The 21,405-nt window shown below is 36.9% G+C and overlaps 1 protein-coding gene across 1 annotated transcript in view; it reads right to left on the reverse strand.

Moving 5' to 3' along the window:
* Nucleotides 1–21,405, reverse strand: part of LOC103901718 (extracellular sulfatase Sulf-2) — a gene marked incomplete at its 3' end in the record, with an annotated part of 46,860 nt that overhangs the window by 17,436 nt on the left and 8,019 nt on the right. The window contains exons 3-5 of the mRNA XM_009282644.1: nt 8,837–8,988; nt 4,911–5,080; nt 291–441 (exon numbers count right to left, since the gene is read on the reverse strand). Coding sequence (XP_009280919.1) covers nt 291–441; nt 4,911–5,080; nt 8,837–8,988 — 473 coding nt within the window. The remainder of the gene's footprint in view (nt 1–290; nt 442–4,910; nt 5,081–8,836; nt 8,989–21,405) is intronic.

Genomic DNA, 21,405 nt, shown 5'->3' on the forward strand with positions numbered 1-21,405 from the left:
TTTTTTCAGGTGATCCCTCCCTCTTCCCCTTAATCAGTAGTGGCTCTGTGGCAACAAACCAGCTCACTTACACCACCCAACTCATGGTACCTGTCTTTAGGAGATGAAGATCCTTACACATTGAATAGAGAGACAAAATCCTCAGAGGTGAAAGGATTACGCACTACTAAAAAATTGATGCAGTCCTCCTCCTCCTTCCTTCCCCCTTATCTTCATATACAGCACAGCTTGGAGCTTAACTCAAGAAACAAGCACCTGTTTAGCCAAAAAAAAGTGACTACTAATCTTACCATCTCCATAGAGTCGTCCACAGACATGAGTGTTTGAAGGCGCTTTCTCTGTAGCATGTTAGTGAACTCCATGTGTATAGGTTTCATGGGACCTGTATACCTCATTATCCAGTGCTTGTCTGGGTTTGGAGCATAGTTATAACTGGGAGTGCTAAGCAACAGAGAGAAAACCAGAACGTTTTAGCAGCAGAGAAAAAAGCCATAGTAATGTATACCAATAATTTCTTTGATCAACACTAGAGGACTAACTCTCTGAGGTACGCAAGAAAATACTAGATTTACTTTGGAAAAGTCTTATACTTTTATGTTCCATATGAAAGATGGAAGAATGAAAACAACTCTGTGGGGAAGAAAATCTATTAAAAGAATAAATATACATTGTTTTTGCAGTGTCTTCAGACTAACATGGATACATTTCAAGGCCAAGAGACTAGCCTCAGAAGTCGAACTCCACAAGTATGTTCTGGATGAAGCATGTACTATAGAGTTCCTACTCATGTAATTGCTTTGCTTTCACTCTGCCCACATTAGCACCAAATATTACGGCTTATGCAAGCTGTTTAACAATAACTATAGAACTTGCTGAAAAGGTTCTGCCATGTTCTTTAACAGCTTTTTTGAATTCAACATGACTGGCTACTTGAATACTTTCACACTCAGGTACCCAGAGGAGCACAGGCACCCTACCTGGCGGTATCAAACTGCATGTGAGCTCATGGCAAGCAGAAGTGGATACATAGCCGCATTTTAAAGACCTGCCAAGAAAAGCAGGCGTGAGGGGAAATAGGAGTGTATTTTGCAGACACTTTCCAGCCACCAGCTCCTTTGTGATCATCAGAACCTTTAATTAAAGCCCCTGCAAAATCCCAAGAGCTGGATTCAATGTCCTCCTGGAATCTCACAGCCCCTCCAAGTTCTCATGATCCTTAAATCATTAAAGTGATGAGGAGACATATCACTGATTTTCCATAATTTCATGTTGTTGGCAGTTCCAGGGAGTGCTTTTTTGTGCATAATTATACTGCTTTAGGTTACCTAGATCTAAACAAGAGATTTATTTTGGTATATCATTACCATAATGTTGACTCTCTGCATCACCAACTCACTAGAAAGCTATAATATAGCTTACATTTGCAAGAAATATTATTTTTACCTACTATATCTATTCCTAAAAAAGTTTGTTATTACTTAAGATTGAGAACCACCTTTGTCAATTTCTTCATATCTTGGCTCAAACACATCACCTGCAGAGTCTAAAATATTAAAAATTATTTTTTCTAAGTGATTTGTTGAGGCTTCCTTTTTTCATTCAAAGCAATAAACTCAGTCTATGCAAATGTGCAAGCCAAGAGGGTGACACAGTAACACAGGAAAAAATAGCAGATATTCAGTTATTTTCTTCTTCCTAACATACAATTTCCTGATAAATTCAGCTTCTATTTGGCAAATATCTACTGTTGTTTTTGTGTATGCAACAGAGCAGCAGGGTAAGTTATTAAGATAAACAATAGTAATATAAGTTGAAACTTCTCCTCAAAATACTGTGTTTCTAATGTATCTTTGAATATGACAGGAAGTCTTAAGAGTTTTAATATAAATATGAAATTAATAATCTGACAGTGAAATGTTTTATGCTGAAAGCCTCTGTTAGGCGCTATCTGAAAAATGTGTGTAGGCGGCAAATCGAGGCTTCTTCATATAGGGAGGAAAGGGCTGGTGTTTATGCTCTCTGTATTGTTAATAGCCTCTTGAATTTCAGAATGTTATTGTGGCTGAAATAATGACATTGCTCCTTTGAAAATGCTGACAGTTATGGAAACTGTTGCTATGTGATGCCCAGAATGAATCAAAAATGCTTGGCAAACTCCTTTTCAGCTTACTTTGTGATTTCCTGGCTGATTTGAAACCTCCTGCTGTTTAATCCAACCAAAGCCTGTGATTTTCTTTGATTACTACAAATGCAACCCTCTTACACTTAACAGATTTGTCTGTCTTATGGGAAAAATACACAAATATAACATTCCTAGAAGTTGGTTAAGATAACCTCTTCAAATGTACTCACAAGATAAGTCCTAGTCTGATTGCATTTGACCTTGGAAAAGATGGGTGGTAAAACGTACCCTCTACAGAAATAACATTTCTGATCACTGTTAAACTGCCCAGCTGTTGCATTCTCTGCAGCTATCAGTATAGGCAGTAAAAAAAGGAAAACCAGCCATGTAGCCTAGGGATTTGCTATGTGAATGCTGGTTGATGCGAATAATTTTTAAACAAGACAAGACTGCAGATGCACATGAAAAGGAGCTCTATAGAACGAGATGGAGAGAGACTGCAGTATAGGGCTGAATGGTCATACCAGCTAGTATATGTAATAATAGAAGCAAGAGAACAACAGCATAAATTAGCAACAGAGGTACATACCAGAGCTCCCAAGCAAAGTACTCCAATTGTCAGTCTATGCTAAAATCCATACCACTAACTTTTAGCTATTATTAGCAATGCTACACAATGCAGCATGTACGTCAACCAGTGTAAGCATTACAGTCACACCTTCACTTTGCTTTGTGGATATAGCTCAAGAATCTGCCTGCAGACTTTGTCAGTGCTGCCACAAGAAGAGGTACCATGCCACATGGTGTTCTGCTTTCTGATTCTGGGACCAGGCAAAGACTTTGCTTAGGGTATTGCTTACTGCTTTAGGGCAACTCATAAGAAGTGTTCTACCTGTGTCCTGATCCTTCCCTACTATATCCACATGACAACAAAACAGTGAGAACTGCCTACACCCCTTTATCATTGACAGATTTATCTGTCACTGAGGGATTCCCTGGAATGTGGGAACACGGGAAAAAATGGAAAGTAGAGAACTAATTTGTACATACAATGAGGGAATGATGCACATTATGCATGTTTACATTTAATCTTAAACCCTTGATTGAAATTAAAACCCTTAGATATTATTATTATGTAATGCCAGGAAAATTGTTTAGAATAAGATTGGCAGTTTATTTGCACAAGAGGTACATAAAATCCTATTTAATGTTCATATCCAAATGAAAACCACAGTTCCTTAATCTACTAAGATAATTTGTTTCTTTACAAACAAAACTTGTATCCACAAAGTGACACTTCCTGTATAACTGTTATCACTGTAAGAAAAGTCACCTACAATTAAAAATAGTTTTGTGTAACTACTTCATAATCAGGAAGATAAACCTAGTTTGTGTGAAAAATAAAACTTAAACTATGAGCAAAAGAAAAATAGATGTAGTTTATATTTTTCATTGATGGCCCTCCTCAAATCCTTCTACTCTTTCATTCAACTAGCATAATTACATTGCTGTAGAATGTTGCTTGATAAATGATTATCATCTCTGAGATACGAATGCCTTCCAAAGGAACTTCTAATAAGACTGAGGTCAATACTGTGTATAACCTACGAGAAGTTGCTCATTTGGCATTTCTGTAATTTTCATTTCAAAGAAAATAAATGAGCATAAGATGGCAAACAAACAAGAAACACTGCATTGCTGTAGATCTAGGACACAGATTCTCTTTGGTAGCACAGCACAAAATAGTGAAATATATAACTCTTAAGTTATGCAGTACCTAGAGAGTAGAACAAAGGAAGCTTCTTCTCTCAGACTCTATTTTAAATGAAGTGAAAGAGCTCAAATGGATTTCACTGGACTTTGGACTAGTCCTGAGCAGCTTTGGCTACCAATTGATTATTATTTCCATCAGTTCCCAGTTCCTTCACAAATCCAAAATAAAACAGAATTCCCCTTTAAAAAAAAATTTAAAAAGGGCACGTAGGAAGAAATTTACAAATGCTGAACATCAATGAAGGCATGAAGCCAGTAATTAGAAAAATATTGGAATGTTTTCAGTTGTGCCAAAAGGTGATTTGGGAGAACCATTAATTTTATCAGCATGCGAGGAGATGTCTGTAATGGAGCATTACAGAGCTGTACCTGTAAAATGTCTCTGTACTATAAACAAGAACCAACTCATCATGGAGCTTATGAGCATGTTAACTCAGGAACCAGGTGATACTGCTTTTGGGACCTGTTCAAGACATTGTACTGGGTCATGTACAGACGTACCAGCTCATTCAGAAATAGCTTGTCTAATTTCGTGCTGCAGGCCTGTATTTCCTTTCTTTCCATACATGAAACAGGAGTAATAAGTATTGCATACTATGTGATTTTTGGTTATACCCATAATATAGTTTATACGTAAGGACAGGGAGATAGACTTTCTTCCCCTGAAGAGATTACAGCCCAAGAACCAGATCTGGATCCCCCTGCTCAAAATAAAACAGTGCTTTACTTCCCAAATAGGTTGTAACAATGTCCAATGAATTCAATGTGAATCTTTCCATTTATCTCAGCAAGCTACAATTTTGAGTTCTAGATGCAGTAGCCATTCCGAAGATACTTGTACTAGTCTGAAGAGGTAAAAAAAAAACCAAAACCCAAAAAAAACCTCGAAACTCTTCTTATATATTTGTGACAAACTTATGCCAAGAGTATTATAAAGCAAATGCTATTCCCCCAGAGATACCCAGGACTTCTGTACTCCTGAACCTGGAAATGAAAGGGTTTTATTTTTCCTTACATGTGTTGTGAGGCATTAGGAAAGAGATGTGAGTACTGAGGGGCTGAATCTTCAGGGCCGTGAGGAGCAGCATGGCTTATAACCATCAGTACAGGCCTGTGAGGATACATCTTCTTTGAGATTCTGAAGAAGGTAATACTGTCATTGGTAATCAGATCAGTTAGATAATCCTGCAAGTAGAAGCAAAAGTATAATGAGATACTTGAAAAATAATTTCAAGTTGGGGGGGTGAGATGGGAAGGGGAGGTCTGAGGTCTCATAAGAAACAGGAAAAAAGAAGCTACTTCACTCAGAATGGGAGGAGGAAGAGGGAGCAAGTTACAGATGTTAAAACTTCAAAAACTAAAACCAAATCATTCTTTGCTGCCTAGAAATATGAAAAGCAACAGCTTCCTCTCAGAAATGAATGACATTAAAGAAGATCAAACAGGACTCTTTCTTCCCAGAGTGTGTAATTACATTATGAAGATCACAATACTAAATACAATGACCAGGTATTAATTAAAAAAAGAAAATTACAGGTCAATTTCTTTGCTTTTTGGTGTCGATATCTTGAAGGTGTATAGTCTGACCTTACATCATAAAAGTGCTTTAAAAATCCATATGGCTTGATGTTCATTTTTCTTAATCTCCCTCTGAACCAGAAGTCACTAAAACTAGAAGATACTGGGGTAATTGGACCAAAAATTTCATTCAATATTATAGGCACAGTGACAATCTGATAGAGATATAGCTCTACCAAATAAATTCCTGAGAATTTAGAAAACTTCCTTTAGAAGATACAGACTATCTTTCATTTTCTAAGAAGTATCATTATCATTCTTCTGATATCTGCTGGAGCTATATGGATTGAAGACAGTATTTTTAACGACAAGCCATGTTCTCTCTTAGGCTACATCACAGGAAATGCTGCAAATATAAATACCCCTCAAACATGAGTAGGATATGAAACTGCACCTTTAAAAAACAAAATAATAACTGTCATGTCACAGCTGAATGTAAAAATCAGACATAATGTTTGCCTCTGGTTAAGTGAACAAGTACAAGGTGTGTACATATTGGATTGCATCTCAAACTTTTAAGTACAGCTTTCTGTCCATGGTTCAGACACTTGCTCCTCTTTACCACTGCCAATGTCCTTGATCTGAGAAGTCAGCTTATCATTCATCAAAGGAAGCCTTTTTCACTGACTGTATTTACTTTCTCCAAATTATTTCCTGTGTATCCCAGAACCAGGCTGGCAAAGTCTCTGTTCATAATTTTACACATTGGTCCCAACATGAGGAATGTCTGTTATGGAACTGCCATGATTATGACTGTTATTGATAGGATATTTTCACTCATGAAAGCAGGAGTAAACAGGCATAATTCCATCAAAGTTAACTGCAAGACCTCCATTCATAAGCATATGCAGGGGAAGGGAGAATGTGCAATAAGCCAGACCAAAGCAAAACTGACTTCTGAACATACTTTCAATACCTGAGACCACGCTCATAGCTGAGAGAGAATACCAGAGTGCTCTCACAAATGCACTGACTTTTATCTAAAATGCGCCTGTTCTTTAAGCTGGTTGGTCACTTTCTTAAGCATGTAACTCATCTTTGATTTAGCCATTATAAGAGCATAGTTTTCAAACTTCATTTCGAAGATGAAGGTTTTCACCTGGTCAAAGTGAAAATCATTCAAACTCAACATTGCAGAACCAGTGTTTACCAAGCCAAAAGACCAAACAGAAACATTTCCCTTAACTGATTTCTTTTTTTTAAAAGCTCCAGATGGTAGAGATTGTAGTAGACTGTGCGAATGCATACAAAATTAAAAATTCATCTAAAAAGTTGACAGAAACTGAAAAAGAAAAGCCAAAGTAGAATATATCCTGTTAGAAAATCTGAAAGAATTTGCAAAGATTTGATTTTCAGAGGAGAAGTGCTTAGCAGTCACTTTGGAGGACAGAATCAGTAATGGTTTTTTCTAGTTTTCCACTGGCACATAATTAACATTAACTATGTCAAGTAGACAGGGCTAAAAAAATAATCTGATTATATTGTTCAGTGCTGGAAAATTAAGTTTCCAGCAACAAAAATGGCAGGAAAGAAAGAGAAGCAGTCTTGTATTTCAGCTTCTATTTGTTCATTTGAGCTCCAGTGTTAACATCAACAAGTGCTGTTGCTCTGCACACTATCATCTGTTTATTACCATAGCTGTGTATTATGCAAGAATATGAAGATTATAAAAACATTTATATTTTCATCAGACTTTTTTTTTTTATTTATTACCAAACTCGGTAAGAAAAACTAAACCAAATGAAAATCTAAACATTTTCAAGTATTGCATACACAAAACAGAGCTGAGGATATTGGAACATGAAAGTTCCCTCTTGGCTCCTTGGTACAATGAGGAACAGTGCCCTGTGAAATCACTTGCCTGACTTTGTTCCATGTTAGATGTATTTCCACCGTAACATTTTTGGTACATAGCTGTAAAGATTAGCGCTCTCATTCTTCACAGATCAGAAGGGAAATAAAAGACAAATAATTCTGTATATCAGTCACCCCTTCCCCTTAGCAGCTCATGACAGAAAAGGAAACCCTAGATGTCTGTTAAGTTTTATCTTTAAACACAAAGTACATTCAATTAAAAATGGCAAATGGGGGAGGAGTTTTATCTTTCAACACAAAGTACATTCAATTAAAAATGGCAAATGGGGGAGGGGAAGGGGGAAATGACACAGACATCAACCTTTTAAAGAAAAAATTGACTATGAACACATTGATAATGAAACACAAATATGGAAGCAGGATTTGTGCTCAATAAAAGAAAGCGAACCAAATCCCCATTAAGCAAATACACCTGACAAATTAGTATCACTCCAGAGTAAGTCAACTTCATAAGTTGTACACTACTTAAACTACAGCAGTTTATGGATAAATTTATTTATCATCATATTTCAGAGGCAATTCAGGCCATTTTAGGAATTCACAAAAGCTGGTTCCTTTGGAAAGGTAACACTTTTGGCTGAAATAAACATACTTCTGACTGCAAACAGGTAACTGAGCTGTAACATGTGCTAGATGAGGGGAAAAAAAATGATACTGCGTTTGACGACGACTATCAAGCATTTTAGTAAGTTTGACCAGGGTATAACATCCTTGCAAGGATATTAGGGAACATATGCACCTGTAACAATGCACGGAGATATACATTTAATAGTTAAATTCTCCACTCATTCAGAATTATCATAAGATATACCAAGATATTATGAATTCTCCATCATATTACGGCGATACTGCGTTTGACGATGACTATCAAGCATTTTAGTAAGTTTGACCAGGGTATAACATCCTTGCAAGGATATTAGGGAACATATGCACCTGTAACAATGCACGGAGATATACATTTAATAGTTAAATTCTCCACTCATTCAGAATTATCATAAGATATACCAAGATATTATGAATTCTCCATCATATTACGGCTGTGAGAAGTTCTTTAACATAAAAAGATGGGTCTAGCTGGAGGGAACTGGATTCTTATCTCATTTACGCTTGTGTAACACCACTGGAGTCAGTTCTATACCAGGGGAACAGATGACAATCTGACTCAGCACACAATAATTGAAATACAAAGCACAGAAATAGTTATCATGCAGCATTTAAATCCATTTTCACATCTTCAACTCATAATACAGTCTCAGGTTGTTGTGTTTGTTTCCATTGCCGCTAACGATGTTTTCAGTAACATGACCCTCCCAGAATGGAATATAATGAAAAGTCCAAACACGATGCCTATTGGGTTTTAGCTGATGTTACACATAGCAGCTTTCAAGTACGAAAAGAATTCTTTAGTTAGACTGAAACCATAAAGGGTAGCTTTCTTGCAGTCACGTCCAAATGTTAAAGAAACAGAAATAAATCAATAGGACCTACCCTGGAGTAGTCAAATCCATGCTTCTCCTTCACTCCATTTCTACAGAGTGTGTAGTTGTAAAATCGAGAGTTTTTAAGTAATCCAACCCATTCTTTCCAACCAGCAGGCACATAGGAACCATTGTATTCATTAAGGTACTTTCCAAAGAAAGCTAGGGGTAGAGAAAGCAGAAGGATAGTAAGAAGGTGTAACAGAAACACTTCAAAGACACCATATTTAACTGTATTCTTTCCTTTCTATCTCTTCTGAGAGGAGCTTTGTTTTCTTCATTCAGATACATTTAAGGTAAGAGATAAGTTCCGAGTTATAAGTTTGCCTGTGTTTGTTTATTTCAGAGCTCCATAATGCAGATCTTTTGATTTACAACCTGACTACATATGAGAGAAACTGGACCACAATTACCATTATATTTTCTTTAGTGCCTGATACATTCAGAGTCAGATGAACAAAACAGAGAATGCTTAAAATAGTGCCAGTTGCCACATTATCTCATCCTACTCTGAATCACCCAGTTCAGCTACATTTTTCATTTTGGTTACACCCACTTAAGCCATCCCCACCTAAGGAACTGGCAGAAACAGTGAAGTCACTAATAGGAGGCTGGCTTGGGAGAAATGATGAGAAATGAGGACCATAAATACGATGAGATTTTAAACTTGCTGCATAGAAGAAATGAAGCAGCAGCCTGTTTTGGCAGAACAAGTACAGAATGAATACAAGGATTCTTACAGAACACAGGGCAGGCATTTGAGCCCTCCTCCCAGAAGAGCTATGTATATGCTAGCCTTGCTCTGTAAGCCACAAGTGTACAGACACAAATTATTTTCCAGAAAATGGTTAAGGAAAATGAAAAGCATTAGATTTCTATCAGAAGAACACGAATTCTCTAAAGCATATGAGGTACCCAATGATGCTTTCACACTATTCCGGTAAAAAAATAAATAATTTAAAGGAACATACTTTTCGGTATTAGTTTATATGTTATATCATCACTATGCAATTACAGGATAAATTATACTGGAAGACTCTAGTCTAGCCAGTTTTTTAAAGCTTAAAGGCAAAATTCTGCTCTTGGGTCTGCAGACTGCACTGTGATTCAGCATCTGACTTTTCATGATCAGAGCTCAGATCTTAATTTTTGAATGGTCTAGCAATACAAGTTAGCATTACCATCACAACAGTGACTAGCACAAAGATCTTTACACTTGTTCCACTTGATATTACAAGTATTTTTAATCCAGCAGCACATAGTGCCTGCAGCACCTCATACTGACCATCTATCAGTAAACAGCTGTGCTTCTGTAAGGACAACAGAGTATCTGAGATTCTGATCTTGGCCTTAGATTAAAGCTCATCTCAAAGTCTAGGGGATTTGAGCACACAATTTGCAGTTCCCAGGTTCTTAAGATTTTTTTTTAAGCTTGCAGCCTACAATGTCTGATACTGCACCTTCTTGTACTTATATACATGCAAGGAGCAATACTGCAGAAAGAGTAGAACAGGTTTTCAGCCACTGTAAAAAGGCCCAGTCTCACTGAAGTAAATGGATTTGTGTCTATTTCTGGTAGGCTGAATATCTGTCCAAAAGACAGACACAGTGAGAACAGTGAGAACCAGTGATACAAATCAGTACGTGAGAGAGCTCCGTATCGTTACCTGATTGTGTTTTTCTTTTCTTAAAAATATGGGAAACATTATATTAGCAACATGATAGTATAAAATAATACAAGGGAATGGAATTAAATAAATTTACAGGGAGTATATTGTGCACTGAATGTCCATAAGATCCAGCTCAAAGTGCTTAGGTAGAATTCCAAAGCATATTTTGAATCATCCTTCTGAATAAATTTCAACGTATTCGATTAATGTGTAAGGTGAGCCAAGAGAAAGTAAATGTTTGAGATCTTTCAATGTGTTTGAAAGAGATGAAAATGCTGACAAAATTATGATCTACATCACAGATGATGATGAGGGCACATCTATTGGGACACAATTAATAAATTCCTTAGAATTACACTGTGCTTTCAAAATATTTTGCAAAAGCAGGTAAGGTGTTATGCTATTTTAAAGATGAGCCACTTACAAAAGGGTTAAGTGACTGATAAGCATGCTGCAGAAAAGAATGTTTCACTGTCCTAAACTACCTCATAACATCTTCTTTAACCAAGCAAACTAGCAGCAATGAAAAAAGCAATATCTACTCCACTATAGGTGAAAACTATCACATTACTCAGGGACTGTATTTATACAGTATATACACTTTTTCAAATTATTTTGCTTTATGAACAACTTCTAATTTTTAAAGAATGAAAGGCAACTCACAGTAGTTATGGAAAATTAAACAATACAGATGCACATTTTTTCTTGTCCTGGTAACAAGGAACACAGGATTGAAACACTGACCACTGTCTACAGTAGCAGCTATGCACAAGGCAGTCCAAAGCCTTTTGTCCCCCATTCAACATATTATATCCAAACAGAGATATATTTGGCATTTCTGCTCACGGGAACCAATCCATTCCTAAAACTTTTGGCTCAGCCAGCTGAAGGACTCAGGAAAGAGGCATTCTGTAAAGAATTACTTCATTGTTATTCTGCAGAGGCATTAAAGGAAAGTCTGGCGGAAGTTCCTTCCAGCACCTTTTGCATACCCCCCATTGTACATTCAGGATGTCTTTATAATCTTTCATGGATGTCAAAGTGCTTTAAATAATTTTCTCTGCTGTTTTCCAATCTTCCATTTCACATCTTTTTCTTTTCCCCCTCCTTCTCAGCCATTTAAAGGCTTGTTATTCAAAAACTTTTAAACATCACTCCTCTGCAATACAAAATATTGGGTTACAATAAAGCTCTCTTGATGCTAGTGAAAGATTTTGATTTTGGACTGTAAAGATTCTCTCTAACACAATTTTTCCCCTCATCAGATTAGCTCACCACCAGAGACAGCTGCTCACTAGAGTACACATGCCTTTGGTACATCCAATTTCAAACTGCTCCAAACTTTCATTAATAAACATGCTCAGAGGCTGCTGTTTGATATGCTCAGTCATGTTCCTATATCCAGTCTATGAAATGATCATTAAAAAACATCCAAGTGGCTGTTTTTAATAAATGCGTTAAGAATATGATTTTCCTTTAAATACTATACAACGTAGTTTCTCCTAAAACTACATAAAACAGGATATGCAAGAATTGAGTCCTTTGTACACTGTTACCACTTCCGCAGGGGTTCATAACCTTCTAAGGTTCTTTTCTCAGAGTCTCACCCTTCAAGGATAAGCACCTGGAAAATTCTTTGGTATAGAATGGAATTTTTACAAGAGGTTTTGTTTTTTTAAACTCTTCCTGTAAGGGAAAAAATTGTACACAAAAGAATTTTCCCTGTGCTATCATTAATACAAGGTCTGCTCTGAATGTAATATAACCACAGATATATCAAGGCCACAGCTCATTGCTTAGAAAGCAGACCTAGCGTATTGTCAAATGTAGTGTAAAAGCACAATCAAAAGAACGGACATCAAGGCATCATTTACCACCATTGGAAATGTTCAAGCTAGTTCTATCACCTATCTATATCATCTATCAAACTCTACAAGTTTGTTGGGGTTTTTTTCCCCTTTTTTTAAACACTAATTCTTTCCCTAATACCTACCTAAAAACACTTAACACAACTAAAATGCATCTACAAAGGATATTCACAAAACTTTGCATTAAATTGATAACTAAGATAATTCAGGATGCATCAATAAAATAATGCAGGGGACCACTTATCCCTTTTTATTCCATACGGACTGCCCAAAATTGGGAGTTGGATATAACAGGCCTTTTTCAGTTCTCAAACTAGAAACAGGAATGCAGTGGAAGTCAACAGAGATTCACCAGTGTAGAATTGTCAGAAGATCAGATTTAGACACAGAATTTCAGTCTTTCATTCAGTTTCCTTGATTTGGTAGCTCTGATTCTGACCACAGTCATCTGTTTAGACACAGGTCTGTTAACTACTGGCCAAGATCAGTTAGCCATTCCACTAAAAACCTGTTTAACAATATGATCATAGCGTTTATGCTCATTTTAAATAAAGTAAGATGATGAAATCAAGAAAGGAATGTATGAGAGGAGTATTGGTAATAACTTCCTGACAGTGATACATGACATTCTGTTGAGAAGCAGTGAAAGATAAAGCTCTGCTATACATAAAGCCAAGTCAGGCTGTGCACTAGAAAAATATACTCTGTGGAGCAACGTTAGCCTGGCTTTAGGGGGACCTAATAACCTTTTCAGATGCAAGGAGATTATTGAGAAGACAAAGCCAGGCTCTTCATGGTGGTGCATGGTGGGAGGACAAGAAAGAACCAGCATAGATTGAAACAAGTGAGGATCAGCCTGGATGTAAAGAAAAGCTTTTTCACAAAAAGAAGAGTCAAAGAGTGAAACAGGTTGCTCAGAAAGACTGTGCAATTCCAATCCTTGGTGTTTTTCAAGACTAGACTGGATAAAGCCCTCAGCAACATGGCCTGGGGCAGGCTTTGAGCAGGTGGTGAAAAAGAGACCTCCTGAGGTCCCTTCCAACCTGAATTAGCCTGTGATCCTATGATGGACTAGATGACTTATGAGGCCCATCTTCAGTTGAATATACACGATTCCAGGATTTCATAATTTAGGAATATATTTGTAAATATTCATGCTCTCATAATAAATCCTGAAGCTGAGAAAAAAGTAAAATTCAGCTTTTTGTTAACTCCTGGACAGTAAGCTCAGTATTTATAGCACACATCCCTCCTCCTGGAGTCTTCTCTTCATATCCTTCATGCTACTTAGCTGTATCCACGTATTAGCACCCCATTAAATTGCACTTACCACCATGACTGTGAAGTAACTCATGTTTTAAGCTATTAACCCTCTACCTTTAAACATGAACATTGTGCATTAAGTACTTTAAAGACATATTTAAAGCACTGTTTTTCTGTCATATTTCAACAGCCAACTTTCCAGGTATTAACTTAGGTTTTGAGCTGCAAGTCTTAGTTACTCATAGGGATTTGTTTACCCCTCTAAAGTCTTTTACTTCTGTATCGGATATTAGTTTTCCCCAGCTCAAAGTTGAACAATTAGCTACATTTGAGCAATCCTTTAGTTTTGGATTGGGTGAGGAGGGGAGCATTTCTGATCTTATTTCTGCTGTATAGCTAGCAAAAATTACTTTCAGTACATTTGTCCTCTAAGAGACAATCAGAGGAAAGCAGATGAGAAAGCACTCTCAGCATGGCTAAGTACACATGCAACAAGCAGTAAGCCCAAAGGTCAAGTCAGCTTTGCATTCACATCATGGCCAAATATACTGTTAAACTGACAATGTACAGTGGAATAAACCCAGTGAAATTAATGGTTTTACAGCAGAAGTATGGGGTTTCTGAGATAAAATCCTATAATTCAGTATTAAATCTGGTTCCATGGGAAAGATTTTTCAAGAGACATCAGTTCTCATTAGGTATCAAAATAACTGACCTGATTTTCCAAAAATCAGTAACTCCTAAGTGCTGAAGTCACCTGAACAAAATGGTCCCAGTTGGCACCTTTAGTGACAACAGGAAATATGACACTACTGCAAAGATTAGAAGATATGGCATTAGTATTAATACCTCAGTAACTGCAGTAAAGCTAATGGGTTGCATAAAACATACAGTGAGTTCCTAAATGTTAGAATGTTTTTAAGGAGCAAAAGAGAGGCTTAAGACCACATTTTGTTCTCAGCTCCCTTTAATTCCACCAGTTTCAGGATGCTAAGGAAGACTGGGCTCCGAGTACTTTTTTGCTATTTCTTTTCTTTTGTAGTCTGCAATAGTCCTTGAAATGATGAATTCATTGAAGTATTGACCAGTTAGACTTGGAGAGAAGTACAGGTGTATACACACATTTTATTTTCGTCTGTTGCACATGATGGCCCAATTTTTCTCTAACCTATAGTACACTGATAGCACAAAATTTTCTTAAAGATCACATGCTCCATCCACCATCACAGGGACATAAAAAGAGTAGTACTAAAGGCAAGAGCCTTTACATGCACAGCTCTTCTCTGTAACTGGAATAAAAATTATCATTACAATTCATGCAACATAATAGTTGTAAAAACCATGGTGTACAGCAACAGGTAACCACTGCAGTTAGAATAGCCTACAGGCTTTCTTGTTATGCCAGGGGACTAGTCTGATATCTAGCAGGACAAAGGCAATGCACAGTAATCTTTATGACACCTTTGTTCCTCTTCCTGAATTTGCATTGCACATTCCTCAGTTGTGGCCAAGGATCAGTGCCAAGATCTATTTAATGAATCAGGGGAATTGGCTGAAGAGGAGCAGATGAAGCCAAATAAAACAAAAGGGCTCAAACCAAATATTTTGAAATGGTCAACAAGGAATCAAACTGAAGAATGCTGATAGTGAGCCAAGTCTTGCTTGTCCTTCTCAGGTGAGCAAATTCCCAACGGAATTGGGGCCAAAGCCCCTTTCACTAATGCCTATGGCACAGCTTACAGAAGTTTAAACACAACTAGAACTGTAAGGCATAAATATCTTTTTGAACATCCCTCTCACACACATCCTCTGAAAGTTAAAGGAAAAAAATCTAGAAATGGCAATCCTCATATCATCAGTCTTTGCTACAATTCAGGACAAGATGACTTAGTGTATCGCAACAGCATCATTTCCTATACCGGGTAGCACAAGAGAAAGCAGGAGTGCTGGCTGGCTACGTGGTTTAGAGCACTACTCTACAACCCAGCTCACTTCTGCTAGTCAGTCTGCTCATATTCCTTGGTGGCCAATCCTGACCATTCAGATCTTCCACAAAACGTTCCCCAACGTCAAAACCACCACAACAACACATTTTATTAAAAATTTACCATGGGTATCACTCCCCCATATATGTATAATGGTCACAGAAGAATCTTAACCTTTAGATTTATCATCATCTCATCACACGCAACATCTCCTCCTCCACACATAAAAACCAAAAATCTCCCAAACAGTGGATTGTCAGACCTTTTTTAATAACAAACAGTCTAAGCAAAAGCTTATCTAGCTTAACGCTGAATCTTTACTAAAATACCAAAGTCTGCACCATGCTATTTGGTCCAACTCCAAAAGAATTTCATTTAGAGCCATTTTGTCTATAGGATTTGAAGAAAACCTGATCGCCAAGTTTCAGGGAGCTACTGAGATATGCTGTGCAAGAAGAAATATTTACTGTATTTTAACAAAGCTGTTTTTTTCCAATAAACTTGGAAGAACACTACTAAAAGCATTAGTTCATAAATAAAAACAATAAAGTCTTACTGAATCCAATTAGGAGAAAAGTTCAACCCTGGTTCAATATAACCACAGAATTCCTTTCAACAAGATACTCACTGAAAGAGAATAAATCTAGGTTCTACAGTAGTTTATTGGCTGTACGTTTACCTTTTGACAAAAAAATGTATTTGACACTTTTTTTTTGGTAAATAACCAGTCACCTCTTAGAGTCCTGAAATGCATCCATCTCAAAAACATATATAGTCCTCTCATACATAACATATACACAAGGATGGGAAGTGCTATTATCTCTAACTTGGAAGACGAGACAAGGGTCTCAGGGCAGTACTCATGCTGCTAAAACATACAAAAAGACATGAGGATGTTCCAATTCAAAGAAATTGGAAATCAACTTCCAGAAACTGGAATTAAAAGCTATCTGCAAAGTGTATATTGTAGGCACTGGTGAGTCTTTGAAATCATCACTGTTCTCCTATACACTTTACTAAAAGATGGCATACAGCTTACTGTTCTATCTTTGAACTTCCATATCACTAAGCCTTTCTGGTGCCCACTAAATTATGTATCATTGTTGTACAGGGCAAGTATGTGGGCCACGTAGAACACTCACACCTTTGGGCATATAGGAAAGACAACTTAGGAAAATTGTATTCAGTAAATTACATTACTAAATTAAATGTGATGATTTTTAAAGACTTCTGCAAAAAAAACAGCATTGTAGAAAAGCAAAGAAAAAAGAATGCAAGAAGATACCACAAGGACTTAAATTTGTTGTACAGGGCAAGTATGTGGGCCACGTAGAACACTCACACCTTTGGGCATATAGGAAAGACAACTTAGGAAAATTGTATTCAGTAAATTACATTACTAAATTAAATGTGATGATTTTTAAAGACTTCTGCAAAAAAAACAGCATTGTAGAAAAGCAAAGAAAAAAGAATGCAAGAAGATACCACAAGGACTTAAATTGCTAGCTGGATAAAACAAAAGATCTTAAATTGGAGTGAGAAGGAGGGAATCTCTTCTCATTTTTGGTTGATAAGCTACCTAATATTGAACACAAATGGCACTGGAAGATGAAAAACTTAAAAGCCAATAGGTTCTTTTACTTTGTAAGTACTGCCATCCTACAAGATCTAAACTAACAAAGATTTAAAAAATATTTTCATAATGTGCAAATATTCTGTTTAGCTTTTAGCTGTTTCGAATGCTATGAAATGATAATCCTATTTCTGAAGAAGTCTGAAGCTACGAATTACTTCTTGCTTGAAACGATAAATCAGTACGACAAAGCCATTACACTTTAAATCCTAGAACTGGCATCCTATCAGAAGAGTACATTATAGTAGGGGGAAAGAAAAAGATGAAGCATTTCTCACAATCTACAACATTTTATGTTGAAAAGAGAAAGATTTAGGGGAAGAAATGAGAGAGAGGGTAAGAAGGAAACAAAATATGACTGGAAGTAAGGGACCCACAGACATTGGCTTATTTATGTAGTTGTGAATGCCTTCATCTCAGACTCCCGGGAAAGTTTTATTGGATTGCAGGCTATCTTGTGGATTTTACTCAGTGAGTTATTCACAGAAGTGTATATATTCCTCTCTTCAGGATAGTTAAAATGTGCATTAAATAATGTAAAGCTACATGCAGAAGACAGGTGATGAAACAGCAGCTGTATAGTTAAGTTTTACCTCTGCATAATCCTCAGGAGACCACGGCTCTACTTAATGTGTTCTCATTTTAAGTTATCAGACATTATAATATGTTTAAAGTGAAATCACTGATGCTTAGAACTCAGTTCACAGAAACAGAGGGAAAAGATACATGCATGTTTGACTTGAAACCAACTTATAGCATAGAACTGAAGTTAGAGCTGGGACAGGAAAAAAAAAAAGTCTTTAACACACGAGGCAGGAAATCCAGAACTTGTCTTTTGTTTGAAAATGTCATTCTCCAGAGTATTTGCAGGATATTCCAGCTCAATAATACACCGCCATGGACCAAGCCTGCCAGAAGTAGTAACATGGATAGAGTCAGTGGATTTGGGCTATACATCAGGACTCCTCTTACGTCCTTTCCAGCATAGATCCTGGGTTTCCTTTTGCAGCAATAGCTATCATGATATAGCCACTATGCTGAATCTTTGTTTCACACTGTTTTCAAGTCTAATGGTCTCAAACCATCTAACAGATATAATTTGACAGACCTTGCTAAGATAATATTTCTATATATAGAGAAAAAGATCTAAGGAAACTAATTTACCTTCAAGATAAATAATTCAGAAACCCGATATGCAGTTTTGAAAAGTCACCTAGATGTCCTGGAGGTGAATATCATAACACTTCAGTTCCTAATTTTTAGAAGTGATTTGCACAATTAAGTCTCACTCTTAATTCACTTCGTTATTATTTTTAAGAATGGCCTTCAGTTCTTCATCAGCTGCAAAAGCTATCTGTCCTGCATATAGGATGTTACTCTGACTTGGATAATCTGTTTTCTTTATACGCATGTAACATGACAGAGAAGAAGTGCAGTGCCCTAACCACTATGCCATGCTGGAGTGTGAATCAAAACCTGCATCTCTCCTTAACGTTGCTCTTTACCTGCATGTGACCTTGTAGAAAGTACTTCACTATTCTGTCTCTGCTTCTGTCTACTCTTTGACTTTTTAGGTCACCAATTACTCCCTACCAAGCAATTATATAGAGATCAACTTAAGTTTTTAAGTATTTCTGTAATAAAAAATAGCAACCAGCAACTATTGTGGAGAGCAAATTCTACAGCAGGGAACTGATAATCTAAGAATTTTTCTCCTGGCATGTATCTAGACATTAAAACCTGGTCACATATTTTTCAGGTTCATTCCTCCTTTAATAAACATTTACCAATAGCCTTTCTCCTCTTTCTTACAATTTAATGTTAAAATCACTTTAAAATGTCAAAGGCTCAGACAGTGAAGTGGAAAAATAATTATTTGAATGCAGTCAGCCACTGTGTCTTCTTAGTCTAATATTAATGGGAGGAAATGGAAGATTGTCACTGAATTTTAATGAATTCATTAGTTAATTATTGTAAAGCCCCGTGAAAGTGCTAAGAATGATTTTATTCACAAGAAATTTTTTATAATGGCAGAGATGGACCTCCCACAATGACTTTTCTCTAGGTTCAAAATACACGACTGGTGCAAAATGGCATTTATTAATTCTTTGCATAATTCAAGTATGGACTTACCATCAGAGTGAGATACTGACATATTACCATACAAGTAGCAGCTTTTTCCTTCGTTAATAGGTTCATTTAACTGAATAGGGTTAGCTGTACTATAGGGTACTGCTCAACAGGAACAAGGATGGTAAGTTAGCCAAAATGTGTACTGCATTTGCTGCATACTGAGCCACGTTAAGCCCTACCATAAATTAACAGAACTCACTCAGAAGATTCACTGAAGCAAAAGTGTCCTTCTGCCAGGCTGAATTTGGCCCACCATCCCTAATTCTGTTGAATTTAATAAGATAAATATGTCTTTCCATTTCCTGACTGCAGATAAGGCTGACAAAATATTCTGGAATCAGTCACCAATTTTAAGACCTAATCATTCAGACAGCCAAGCAAATGGAAAAGAGAAGCTTTTCTCATTAAGTAATGTCTAAGGAAAAGTTTAAATCTGTATTCCAATAAAACATCTTGGTATTTGTTGCTGCAGGACCCAAGCATGCAACAATGCATCGTGCATTTTAAAAGCTGTCTCACGGAAAGAGATGCGTATGTTCACAGAAAACAGAACCTTTTTTCTGTAAATGTTTACTCAGAAACCTTTGGCAGAGAAATTCCCTGACATTCAGAAATGTTTGTCACAGGATCTCTTTGTTTCTTTTCCATTCTAATCGTCTTCTGCTCCAAGTTGAAGTACTAGCGTCCACTACTTTAAGTTAGTGATGATTCAGATGTTGCTTAGACTGACTTTTCTAAAGATTAATTCATCAATTGACTTGGTTTGTTTACATGAATTGTCCCTCTTGCCTAATTTCCCACAATATGTAATAGGACAATGATGTGAGAAGCTCTTCAAAATCGGACTGATTGCTTAATATACTGAGATTGGGAACTTGTTGTCTACGTGTAGTGGCTATGTAACAAGAACACAGCCTTTCAGTCGCTACTCACAACACTGGCATTTTTTAGATTGTGAGACAGGTTAACGCAGAGGAAGACATACTTGTAACACCTTCTGCCTCAATGGCTTCCATTGTAAAAGGAAAACCCATCCTTTCCATTGTCATGATATTTATTTTAAATGATCCACATAAAGCGACAGTGAGCCCTATGCATGATGGTTGAAATCCTGCCTGTTAAAGCCAAAGACAGAACTTCCCTTGAGCTCAGCCTCTTCCTTTCATCTCTATTCTGTCAAGTCCAGTGCCTAACAAAGTTGGTCAAACTTTTTAAAGTGCCAGAGTTGAAAAATATAAAACTGACAACCAAGGCTGAAACTAAGAAACAATTATAGGAACGTCGCACCTTTTCCATCCCCTCTCATATTTTTTACTTGCAACTTGCGCAAGAGAATCCTGCACCACACTGCTCCCTCCTGCCTGCAATACCACCGGCACATTTCCCAAAGGTGTCAGCAGCAGCACAAGTCTGTATAGATCCAAACCACAAACGCCACCGCCACGGGGAAAATACTACAACACAAAAAGAACAGTCCCCAGCAGAATCATCTTTTGCAACAGAACAAAACACAGGGAGATCACAATGAACAGAGAAGAGGGCAAGGAGATGTGAAACAAGCAGCAGAAAAGAAAAACAGAGGGAAGGTTAAGTGGAGTAGGAGAGTACAATTTCTTCCTTCAAGTTTAAACAAAAGAGAAAAGAGAAGATAAAAACACAGGGAGAAGGCTTGGCTTATGAATTAGAAAAAACCAAACTCTCTTCCAAAATAATAGCTTTATCACTCCAAGGCTGTGAACTTAAATATAAAAGCAAGCCTCAAAAGGCTTTATTCCTCATGGCCTCTTTTTCTTCTCCTCCTTCTTAAAAAAAAAAAAAAAAAAAAAAAAAAAAAAATCAAGAAAATGTTAAAACTGGGAGAGACTCAAGAGTACTGGAGGAAGAAAGTGTTCTCGGAACTCGGGAATGAACTCCGCTTTCCAGATCTTCCTCACTGACTTCACGGCAGTCATGTTCAAGGAGGACTCCCCATTTTTTTTTAAAACCAGTATTCCAATGGCCCTCAAAAAAAAAACCACCAACCACCA

This window comes from Aptenodytes forsteri, unplaced genomic scaffold, assembly GCF_000699145.1.
Source record: "Aptenodytes forsteri isolate BGI_AS27 unplaced genomic scaffold, ASM69914v1 Scaffold374, whole genome shotgun sequence".
NCBI classification, from domain to species: domain Eukaryota; kingdom Metazoa; phylum Chordata; class Aves; order Sphenisciformes; family Spheniscidae; genus Aptenodytes; species Aptenodytes forsteri.